Source organism: Poecilia formosa, unplaced genomic scaffold (genome assembly GCF_000485575.1).
Source record: "Poecilia formosa unplaced genomic scaffold, Poecilia_formosa-5.1.2 Scaffold71, whole genome shotgun sequence".
Classification (NCBI taxonomy): domain Eukaryota; kingdom Metazoa; phylum Chordata; class Actinopteri; order Cyprinodontiformes; family Poeciliidae; genus Poecilia; species Poecilia formosa.
Window position 1 is genome coordinate 2,117,996 of NW_006800010.1, and position 12,583 is coordinate 2,130,578.

Below are 12,583 nucleotides of genomic sequence, written 5' to 3' on the forward strand. Positions count from 1 at the left end.
TTCTTTTTTTTTTTTGCCTGGTTTTAGGAACGGACTCAATTCTCTGTAGATGTGAGCGATTTTAATCAGCTTTGCCAGGGAAATTTTGGCAGTCGGAGAATTATAACTGCTGGGAAATTCCCACAGTAACAATCTGGTTTATCCAGTCGTTATAAAACAATTTGTTAAGTTTTGTAGGAAAATATCTTCCAAGCAGTGTAAATTAATCTTTTCACACTCTGTGTCTCAGTCCTATTTAAGTTCTCCAACATTACTCACATGTTTTATGAGGGAACCCTTACAACAACAACAATAGCAGCGGATTTATTGCCTCTGTCAATGTAGTTACAAAGGGACTATTAAATGTGTTGCCCAGCTTTTGTTTTCAATATGAGCGAAGATAATTAGGAGGGTTTATAAATAGTAAAGATCGAAACTTTAATGCTGTCAGTGTTTTTTGGTCATTTTCTTGTTTTTCAGGAGTGCTCTCATTTATACCCAGAACAGTATTGACAACTTTATGTTAGTTTGGATAATTACAAAAGTGTCAGACCCACAGTTTATTGCCTCGCTCTGTAATCAGCTGGATGTCTTTAGCAATGGGGTTTTCTCTGTCTTCAGAATAGCCACAACATCACTGGCTACACAAAGAGTTAATGCAGCAATGGGTAAATCTTAAATATAAGTAAAATTATTATTATTATTTTTTTTTACATATTTATCAAAGTTGTCACTATGTTGTGACAGTATAATATGAGGTAACAAATCTGTGCTCTTCCAACTTCTCCCCGTGGTCCTACTGCCATCTGCAGAAATGTTTCACTCCCAGTCAAAAACAACCAATCAGAGCCAGAAGGAAGATATGAAGTTATGCTAAGATGAAAGGTGAATCTATTTTGATCACTTTTTCACACATTTTGGTAATAAAATTGGAGGACATATAGTAGGTAAGGAAAAGAAATACAAAGAGAGCAATAAAGAAAACATCACTTAAAGACTGAACTGGAGCTAAAATCCATGGCCCTCTCGGTAATTGAGTAGCCAGCAGGGAGTAGAGCTGTGGCCGAATGCAGCTCTTTCTGTCTGTGTGTTGGCAGGATGTACAGTAATACTGATGAGACAAGAGGCAGCAGGAACTGTAATTACAGACTATCACTCCTCAGGGGCTTTTTCTGCCACAGCTTCAATTTATATACCGTCACATGATTCAGCGTTGAGGTCGACTGCACCCCACAGTTTCTGTGTTTGTGCTCATGATAATACAGGCACTTTATGGATGATAAAAAACATTTTTATATGGCTTTCATGATTAACATGCAAATTTGTTTTCCTTTTAATGCAGTCATGTATGCATCCACTGGAGGATGTCCGTGTGCATATAGTTAATGTGACACTGTAAGAGAAAATCGAGAAAATTTGAATCAAGCAGTATAGCCCACCAAATGTTTTATAAATTCTTTGTTTAGGCCATTAACAGCTTGTTAAAACAGACATTAATGAAACTGCTGGAAGCATTTTATTACATTTGCTGATAATTGGAAGAAGACCATCAGGAGAAGGTGCTCCTGATGTGTGTGCCAGTAAAACTGTCTCTCCTACTGTTGTTTTTTTCTCTGGCATACTCTAAAAGAAAGCGTTCATTGTAAAATGAGTATTTTGTTATTCTAATAGTGCTTTACAAAAGTATATGTACTTATTTAAACTTAGATAAAAGAATTGTGGTGAAAATATGATCTCAGTGACTTATTCTGACACCCCTGAATGAAAAACCAATTGCTTTTAAAAATAATCTCAATGGCAATAAAAAAGACCTATGGAGACTATAAGAGTTGCACCCTGATTACTCCACGCCAGTGGTGAAACATGGCGGTGGCAGCATCATCCTGTGGAATATGCATTTAATTCACAACAGGATAATTGGTCAAACAAATTGAGCCAAATATTGCGTAATCTTTGGAAAAAAACAAGAGAGTTTGAGACAGTTTGTCTTCCAGCAGGACATTGATTCCAGAGTTTTGATGGAGAATCTGTGGCAACATTTGAATATTGATGTTCATAAACACTCCAATTTGACTGACTGAAGAAAGTTTTGAAAAAAGAATTGACTAACATCTCAGTCTTTTCATGTGCAAAGTCTGTAGAGACCTACCTCAAGCTGCATAGTTCATATAGTTCAGATAAAGACGATTAAAAATCCTTTGGGTAATCTGTTTATTTTATATGATTCGGTTGCCTTTTTTGTGCAAAATGTAGAGCTCAATTAAAATCCATCCACTAGGAGAGATATTGTCACCCAGGGTGTCTGATCCAATCATGACCCTTAAGTTATTCATATAGAAATATGATTCCAATACCATTTTATTTTTTTATTTTATTTTTTTTGCATGAGTTACATTAAAAGAGCACCAAATATAGGGTCGTGGTGACTGATGTGGAAGATGTCTGAGTCAACTCCCTGTAAAAATATGATTTCTCTCTAATTGAATTCCCCTCACAGATTCTGTAGGCAGGGGACAGTCGGGAGTCAGGAGCTGTCTCTTCCTGGCTTCCTGTGTTTCTTTTGTTGGGGTCACATTGCTTCTGGTTCTGTGCACCTCAAGAGGAACAAAGGATTAGGAAGGACTTATACCCCTTTTCTCTCCTTTAATTACAGAGACCACCCTTCTTCCTTTCTAACACTTCCCCCACCCTAAGGCTAAGCACTGACCCTGCTGGAATGTTTGGCTCCAAAAGAAGCAGAGCCCCCACCACTGTCCCCTTCCAAGTATCGCCATCAATGATACAGTGATTTGAGCTCAGAGCCCCATGCTCCTGTGTCCTTCCTAAGCTTCTTAAGGAAACTACAGCTCTGTGTGCAGAGGGGTGCCCTTAAGGGTTTACTGCACTGCTGGGATGCTGTTTAATCTTGTGAAATGCACAAAGTGGCTTCTTTAGAGTCCAGATTTCTCTGCTTCTTTTTCAAACCCTTAGATGTGAAATTTGACAGTTTTAAACAATGGACATTTTAACTACAGTTACAGAAATTGCTGTCTGTTGCAAGGCTGCCTGCAAAAATTACAAATAGAAAAAAAAGGGTTACAGCATCTGTTATTTTTGTGTTGAATTATCTTATGACCTTTGAAATCAGGGGTGAAATTAAATCCCATGAAATATATTCAGTTCTGTTGTTCTCAAGGTTGTTGATGTGAAACTCATTATTCTACTGAATATAAACTTCAGCTGGGTGAGTCTCATTACCAGACTGCTATGTGGATTTTGCTACATTTTTCACCTGAAAACAAACTTTATTAATAGTATGTCTCATCATGCATGGCTGCATCTTGGATATCACTAGTATTTTCTGATGTTTTGAGCTGGTAGTAACTTAAATATCTTGCATACAGGCAGAAATAGACTACCTTGTTCCTCATATCTATTACCGACACAGAACGTCTTTAGTTAGACCAGAGACTGACCTTCACAGAAAACTAAGTTTGGTTGCAAACATCTGAATTTGTGAAGTATGTTGAATTGTCTTGCCTTCTTTTCCAGGGTTCTGTCCTCCAGGGGCTTCCGTTTGTGGAAAAGGCAGCTGTTACACTCCAGAGCAGATGTGTGACTTCACCGACGATTGCAGCGACGGTACGGACGAGGAGGACTGCGGCACCTCCTGCTCGTTTGAGAACGGCCGCTGTGGCTGGAAGAGTTCGCTGGCTGATAACTTCGACTGGGCTCTCGGTACCGGATCTCTTCAAAGCATACGGCCGCCGTATGACCACACGCTGATGGATGACAACGGTATGTGGTTCCATTTGTTAGAGCTAGAATATCGTTTCAGGTTTGCAAAAATAAATCTGCTGTCCTCTGGTGATGTATCTTTACAGTTTGATTCAAATCATGAAGTCAATCAATGAGCTTTTTCACAGTATGTGAATTTTCTGAAAATGGAAACTCGGATTATTGATTCAGAACTGAAATCTCATTTAAAAGGTGCGTTGTAATAACCCACATGAATAGTAAAGCTTGCTATCTGGTTCTTTGTAGTTCAAAAGTAGCATACAGCAGATGCTTGCATTTCAGCTTGCAATTTTTCCAAATTAGTCTGTCTAATCTTAAAACGTAATTTTTAAAATGATTTTAACCACAAAGAAATTCACGTTACAAACATAAATTGGTGTGCTTTTAGCCAAGTTTAGGTACTTTTAACTACAAATGCTAATTGTAATTTTAGTTAAAAGTAACTAAAGAAATACAGGTCACAATCATACTAGTTCAACAGCATTTGGCATTAGCTGAAAAAAGTATATTTTATAATGTAAATGTAATATTGCGTCAGATAACAGGTTATGCATTTAAGCCAACCAAGAAATGATTTGATTTAATCTTACCACTCCTTCCTGATTACTTTTCTCGTTGTGCTTTAAAGCTAAAAAGGAAAAAGAAAGATGCACCTACTACCTAGAGCACCATCAAAATCGCAAGTCTTGTTATGGTTATTTAACAAACATTAGTTGCACAATAGCATGGTGGAGTGATGCTCAGCACTAATGTGAGTTCTTCAGGCCTGCTAGATTTTGCATGCTCTCCCAGCAGAGCCTGCATTTGCTTTCTGTTTTCTGAAAAACTAATCAGTTGATTCAAACTGGAGCGACTCTCAGTTTGCAATTTGTAAACCTCAATTGAGGTTCATCCCATCTGCGATTTTATAACATCTGCTTTTTTAAAAATCATCCTTTATCCCCGAAGAGGAGAATCCCAGAAAAGTAGGATAGTTGTTACAGCAGCATCTGTAAATTCCTGCCTCTTTAGAAAAGAAAAGTGGTTGTGTTTTGGAGAAGAAATATTCAGACTTGAAGCTACTGACAGCCAGGTAATTTGTGAAATCATTGTTAGTGTAGTCCCGGGTATAATTGTAAATGACTGCAAGTGACAGATTAGCACAATCAAATAAAAGAAAGTGACGATCACTTTTACTCTTGCAAAGCAATAAAGCTTAAAAATGCCCTTTAAATCATTTAAGGCACAGGTGAAAGTGTGTAATTTGAAGCGGTGCACAGATGTTTTTTCCAGACAGAAAGATGTTGCTCCCAGATGCTTTCTTTTCATTTGAATTCAGCTGTGTTAAAACGTTTCTTCTTTCTCTATGGATTTCCCTTAACAAAATAACCTTGAGCTACCCTTTTACAAAAGCCAGTGGCACATCAAAAGATGTGTTCATGATTACGCAGTGACCCTTAGCCCTCAATCCCCCCCACCCCCACCCTTTCAGTCTCCTTGACCTTGCTACAATTTTTGCAGTGGCTGTAATAGATTCTAAAAATCTCATCTTGTTACTTTTCTCCTTCATCTTGTCTTATCTTCTCTTACCTTCCAGGCCATTTTGTCTACCTGGAGGCCACTCCGGTGGGACTGAAAGGCGACAAAGCTCATATAAGGAGTTCTGTTTGGAAAGAGTCAAGCGCTGTCTGCAAGCTGTCCTTCTGGTACTACCTTTCCCATAAGGCCACAGGGACCATCCGGCTGCTGATCAAGGTAGAGCGACTTTTGGTTGAGACAAGAAGGAAGAAATTAATTGGTTTCACCCACTGCCAGTCATGATCACCATGGTTACACTCAGCCAGTGAAGCCGATCTTTAATCATTTAAATATTCACCCCGTGTTCAAAGTAAATTGGTAAAGCGCTGGGAGGATGGTGGATCGTCTTTTCACCAGTGTTTGATCAGTGGATGTTGGAGAGGAATGCATGGAGTTGAAGATCCTCTCTTATGCCCAAAACAAACCCAAACCAAACATTTGAAAAAAGTCAGTCTCTGCTCGTTCTCAAGGTTTAATGCTTGTTGATTCATATCAGAGTGTAATAACACACAGTAGACTGTGTTGTTTTGCTCAAAAACTGGTATTGTTTTTGAGCAAAAAGTTTCTCTGACAAGAAAGTTTATTGTTTTACTCTGTTTTTAAAGTTATTTTTGTGTCTTCTCTGTCAGTCGGTGCCAGGTTTTGGTTACTGACTGGTTTACGTCTTTCTTTCATTACTTTTTTTTCTTTCTTTTTTTTGTTTTTTTACATATTTGTCTACTTTGGTTAATGAGATGCATAAAAATATAAGTCTGAGTTTGACTGAAAACCAGAAGTTAAAAAAAAAATCATATCTTTTAAAATCTATATCTCTTTTATACAGACATTATATTTGTATTTTTGTATATTTTATTATATTTATACATTTTCTTTTAAAATGCAGCTGTTTTTAAGCCCTTCATGCGATTGATTCTTCCTTAAAGCATAATGTGGTAGAATATTAGAAATTTAAATGACGGGATTTAATAGTTATTGCGTCAGGTTTTGTGGCTCTCATTATTGATTATGTGACTGCATGAGAAGCAGGAGATGATGAATGTCTGTGGACCATTTTACATCTGCTCCTCTCTGGCATACGGATGGAAAAAGGGAGATTTAGCCTTTTGCTGTGGATATTAAAAGAAGCCAGTAAAACGTGTGGGTGAAGGTGCAAAGTTTAGAAATCAGCATTAATTAGTCAAGCTGTTGTGTATGTGTAGGTGGGGGGGGGGATCGGATTTTCAGTGTAACTTTAAGCTCTTATTTGGCATTAGGTGAATGTGTGACCTTCCAGGTTCAAAGCCATTAACACTTACAGAATATTGCATTGTGCTTTCATGTATAACATTACTGCACATTTATAGCCTTCATAATTCACTGGCTTGTAACTGCAGCATGAATACAAACTTACACACGCCCACGTTTTATAGCAATAAAGCCTACATGTAAGCACTGCAGGTGGGTCCCCTGTGAAATTTGCTAAGAGCCCAGTTTGTTACACCAGATCCTTGATTTGCTCTTAATAGTCATTCGTCATTAAGTACCAGGGCCGATGTCACACAGAGAAATGGAAACATCGGCTGGAAATAAAGAAAAAGGGAGGGAGACTCCTCTGCAGATAAAAGACTATTGTTTCTTGGAAGTTACGATCACTGGGAAATTACGTTATTTAATGGTGCCATAATTCAGATTCTGCCTTTCAGCAGAAAGGCAGTGCCTTTTGTATTTTCTGTTACACAGAAGACATGAGAAACAAGCAATTAAATTCATACTTTTGGCATTCACTCAGGGATAAATGAATAACGCTAAAAACAAAGTATGAAAAAAAAGAGTAGCCTGACGTTGAAGCAATATATTGAAGACCATGTGATCGGACAGTGTTGTGCCAAGTCACCCTTAACAAGAACAGTGTGAAAATTAGTTGAGCATAGTTTAAGCACGTCAGCTAACTAAATCTCCAATTAAGAAAAATGAAGATAATACCTCTGCTGTTTTTTGCATCTTACCTACATGATGGCCAGATAAAAAAAGGACTTCAGCTTTTTGCTTCTTTACAGTATCTTGTGGTGACAAAAAACATTAATTAGTGTGAATAGTTAACTAGGCACTGTATCAACTTACAATCTCCTATCATGTCCTTCATCTGAAAATCACATTTTAATCTTCAAGGAATTTACAATTCAGCGAAATATTGTACAGCAATGGTATATTTCTTTTGCAGATTTACATCGTTTTGGATGGTTTTTGTTTTTCTGACATTACAGAGAGCCATTAGTCAACGCCAAGAGAGTATGCTGTCCCCACAATATATGTTACATGACAACACTGATCAATTAAACATGTTCTGAACCTGAGACAAAACTCTACCCTTAGCTTAAGAGGAAAAAAAAAAGCAAGGTAGTGTCTCCTCCCTGTTTTGATGTTGTTTTATTTGGTCAAGAAGCAAAATATTCATTCAGAAAAACAGCTCCCAGCAGTTCAGTAAAATGAAAGAGGCCATGAATATAAATTGGATTTTAGCTCAATGGTTACCACATTTAAATTTCAACGACATAAGCATTTTTATAGAATTACAACTTTGTGTCTTTCTTCAGTTTCTGGTTCACCCATCAGAATGAGTTTCACATATTGCGACATATTTGCGCTCTAAACCAAATTTGTGATTGCAGTGCCCTAACTGAAAGCTCAGGAGGCGAAGACTCAAAGCAATCAAATGAATGCCTCGACCGATATGCCAAACAGGCTTTAAGTGAGAGCTATCATGGTATATTCGTCCGTTGCTCTTGGGCTATTTTTATAGATTGAGCCGTTACTCCCTGACATAAATCTCAATAAGTCCTGCTGTAACTCTACCTATTAATCTGTGCTCTACTCTCGCCGTAACAAGATTATTTCAAGTCAGGGCTTCAGAGCAGAGGGGACAAGCCTCACCCAAGGGTGCATTTTAATATGCTTTCAAGCTGCAGAGTAGAGTGTGACTTTGCTTGTCCTCTGTGTGTGTGTTTTTTTTTTGTTGTTTTTTTTTCCCAGGATATTAGACCAGAACTCGTCTCACTGCAGTCGAGCCTCTGGTCACCTCTTGCAACTTCAGATTCAGCAAGTGTAAAATCATGTTTTTTTAAAAAAAATTTTTATATATATTAGAGTGTTTCTGTCTGCAGTAGTTAAACATTTTGCACTGCTGAAACTGATTCTCTACTCTGAAGCATGTTTAAAAACATTTTCTGTAGTTACCAGTGATATCAGAAAAAAAAAAAAAAAACACAGTACAGAAAGTTATACTCCACCCCATCAATATTACTGATGGTGTTCTTTTTTTTAATGTGGATTGTGATTTTAATTTTATTTTGGCTCTGTTAACTGTCATTGACTTTTAGTAGATTTTATTATCCAATACTTATTGATCGAGTGGAATGGGATGTCTGGTTTTGCCATTCAGAGGCAACCTAAAGTTCCTACCTTATATGCAATTTCCCAAGTAGAAAAAAAATGAAGCCTAGTAGCACAACTAAAGCAATATATAAATAATAAAAAATAAAAAAAAATGTTTAAAATTTTCTGGGCATTTCCTGGAAATTAGTAAGTAATGGCAAACAATAAGAGGATCAGCATCAAGTGTCTTTTGGCTTATATATAGACTGATTATGCCAATCAGTTTTATTTTTATGTGCATTAAGAAGCCAATAAAAATGACTATTTACCAATTAATTAAGCTCTATAACTCAGAATGTTGTTATATATAAATTTTATATAGCATAAAAGCCTTTTATTGCCTCTTTATTGACTCTCAGTTTAGTAAGTCCAGAGGTCAGAACATTTGTAATAAAACACGTGTTTGTGTCACTGATGCTGTTTGTGCTTCTAGAGAGCTGCATCCGCATAACCTGTTTCAAAGTCACATTAGCTATGATTTAGTGCCTGAGCTGTAGCATCATGGGAAAAAACTGAGTGGACTTCCAGAAAAATAAATTCTAATTTGTACTTAATATGTTCCATATGTGGTATGAAGCAAATTCGTCGACATAACTCGGAGCATTTTTTTTTTAGTCTGAAAAGTTGCTCTCAGGCATTGAACTTATTACAGTCATGTTATGTTAATGAGACTTTAATAACTCCTCTTAGATGAAGTCCACTGCTTCCCAGCAGCCGTCAGTCCAGAACGTACTTTTAGTTAATTTTTCCTCAGTAATATCCCCTGTGGCCCGTGACTCTGAGTTTTGAAGGATGAAGTTCTGTCAGTAATCACTGCAGCAGCTTTGAAACCTCTTGTTAAAAACCAGAGCAGAATGTGAAACGCTACCACATGGTGTATCCTTTGTCATTTCTCCTCTGCAGATGGAGGACAGCTTAATTGAGATGTGGAATAAAACGGGACATCAGGGAAACCAGTGGATCCAAGCGGTGGTCCCCCTGAGGAACCTCAGGAACTTTGAAGTGATTTTCGAGGGGATTCGCTCCCGAGACGTCAGCGGAGGAGCTGCCCTGGATGACCTGGAGTACATCGACTGTGCTCCGAGTAAGTGATGAGCGTTATCTCAGACAACCCCAAATGTTGCATCTGGTGAGATCTTCTGGGATGAAGACCAGTTGTTAAAAAACAATGGTGTTTTTTAAGCTTTCTGGCAGTGAGCGTAACATATTGAAAATATTTAAACTTTTGGCGCTTGAACTGGAAAATGGACAAGAGATTTCTTTGGGGGCCACCTGGCAAAGTGATCAGGGTGACTAGTTTTCAGCACCTCAAGAAATGGGGTTATGTCTGCTAAAAGCATAACTTCTAGTTGATTTTTACACAAAGGGGAAGTACTTCACTTTTGAATGTGTGGTAAAGTCCGATTCATTGTTATTTCTAACACAAGTCTGAAATATAAACTGCATAATAATTTGTGGCTTTTAATCATTTATCTGAGCGCAATGAATTTTAAGAACATCTGGGTGAGCAAGTTTAGACTAACGGCAGATTTCATCTAATTCACACAGGGTGGAAATTAGACATATAAACTCAAATACAGTGGAAACCATATACGTACATGAAAAAAAAAGACTCGTTATCTTTTATCCCGTATTAAGTCAGACAAACTTTGCCCTTTAAAGGCTGGAGATCACAGTGGGTGTTATGTGATACCTATTCTGTGTAATTGTTTGTTTTTTATCCACTTGGAAATTGCACATAAGAACTAAACATGCTGGTGGAGGTCTACAGTTCTCTTCTTATCTTGGCTCTCCACACTTACCAAAATTACTATAAGTCATAGTAATCTGAGTGTATATCAAATTTGAAGTACGTAATTTTAAGAACTTTTCTCTTTCATTACCTGGAATTTAGCCAACATCCGCAACCTAAAACATTAAGTCGACTTTAATGTCAGACAGTAAGAAAGAAATGGTTGTCCTTTTGTTTAAAGCTTTTAAGTGTCAGGTTTCAATTGTTTACGCAGTTTCAGAAAGTGGTTCTGCATCATCTTTTATTTCAAGGTGAAGCCCCTTTAATTTCCCGTCAGTAAACACGTTTTGCCTGTAGCTGGCAGTTTCACTCACATTGCATTGAGAAAATGAACAACTGGACCGGCCATGTTGGCAAATATTTGTGGAACGGCAGATTTCAAGCTCGTCATTTCCAACAAATACACGTCTGAAAGAAGATCCAAACTGCCCTCATAAGATTAAATTACATTTCTGAGAATGTTAAGGAAAAACCCAAGAACCACAGCACTTTAACATCTGCCATTATAAACTGCAATATTATCCACAGTGAACTGAGTTTTCTATCAGTAAGGAATGAGGAAAAGCAAGACCTGACTGGAAAAGTAGGGTAGGTGACGTAGAAACTTTAAAATAAAAAAAATATTTCAAGAATGAGTTATATAGTTTCCTCGCCCTTTTTAATTTAAAAGTATATTTCCTAATCTTTGTAAGTCAACATATTTAACGACTGCTCCAGCTGACGGCTTTTGCAATGAAGTGCATTCTGGAAAACCGGAGAGCTGGTGAGTGTTGAAGGGAAGCATGTTTCAGCGCTAACGTTTGCTGTCAGGCTACGGTAGATGTTTGTGTCCGAGACAGATGCTCCACATTAAACTGGACCTGACGTGAGGTTGGACAACGTCCTGCTCTATCAAGGCCGTTTCTCTCTGAAGCGCACAGGCATAAACACACTTATGGGGGCGGGGGGAATAAATACTGACCTCTGGTTCAGTTGAGACGTACATCAAAACACACAGAGGGGAGGGTATGCAAAGACTGACAAGCAGACAATCTGTCTGTCCAAAAGCAAATTACTCAAACACACAAGTCTCCATCAACTTCAGATGGAAGCCGAAATGGTTTTTCAGTTTACTCTGTGATGGGTTTATCCCTGCTGACCTCCAGGAAGTTTAACTCACCCCTCTCACCCCTAATCATGGTTTTCATTAAATGCTCTATGTTTGAAGTTTAACAGCTCACAAACATTCAGACTGAGGAGTATAGTGCAGATTTGCCTTTTTTTTTCCTTCACCCAGTGTCCGCATGCAGTTTTGAAAAGTACAAAATGTGATTCCAGTGTTTTACGAGTCTGGAAAACAAGATAGGTTTTTTGAAATGGAGTATCAAAAAAAAGACGCCATCTTTCTGTCTTTCCTTTGTCCCTCTCTTCCTTCCTTCCTTGTTTACCATTCATGTTTCAGGCGCTGTGGAGCCAGGTAGATGTCCTGCAGCCACAGACTTTGTGTGTGAGAGCGGCCATTGCATAGAGTCCCACCTGGTGTGCGACAACAAGGCCGACTGTGCCGATGAATCAGATGAGAAGGACTGTGGTAAGTGAAAAGAGGAAATAATTGTATTTGGTGGTGAGAATGAGTCCATCAGAGCAAAGACAAATAACTGCTTTCATTACTTGTTTCCCACTTTTCTGTTATCTTTCTTTACTTCTAGACTACATATTTGGCTCACCGGGTGCTTGTGACTTCAACATGGAGGACGACAGGTGGGAGCAGGTCTGCCAGCTCTCTCAGGACCCTGACGATGACTTTGACTGGAGGATCGGCCACAAGACAGAGACAGGAGTTGGACCTCAGTCTGACCACAGTCCAGGTCTGCATATGTACTGAAATGCATGCTTTATTAGTCACGTTTAAAAAAAAATGGATCAAAGCCATCTAGCAGTAGCTTAATAGTGAAAGCTCAGAATAATGTTGCTAGGTTGTTGTAGAAATTATCTGCTTGATTGGAGTTCTGCGTCTATGTTTCAGGATACTAGAGTTGTCCAAAAAGACTGAGAATGACTTTCAAGACTCTGCAACGTTTGTTGTCT

General features: G+C 38.1%; 1 protein-coding gene across 3 annotated transcripts in view; it reads left to right on the forward strand.

Annotated features, from left to right (window-relative positions):
- malrd1 (MAM and LDL receptor class A domain containing 1) overlaps positions 1-12,583 on the forward strand; it is a 41,833-nt gene that overhangs the window by 18,575 nt on the left and 10,675 nt on the right. For all 3 annotated transcript variants that reach the window (XM_007555683.2, XM_016673135.1, XM_016673136.1), the window contains exons 19-23: positions 3,511-3,756; positions 5,333-5,490; positions 9,628-9,808; positions 11,958-12,086; positions 12,205-12,363. In XM_007555683.2, the coding sequence (XP_007555745.1) occupies positions 3,511-3,756; positions 5,333-5,490; positions 9,628-9,808; positions 11,958-12,086; positions 12,205-12,363 (873 nt within the window). The remainder of the gene's footprint in view (positions 1-3,510; positions 3,757-5,332; positions 5,491-9,627; positions 9,809-11,957; positions 12,087-12,204; positions 12,364-12,583) is intronic.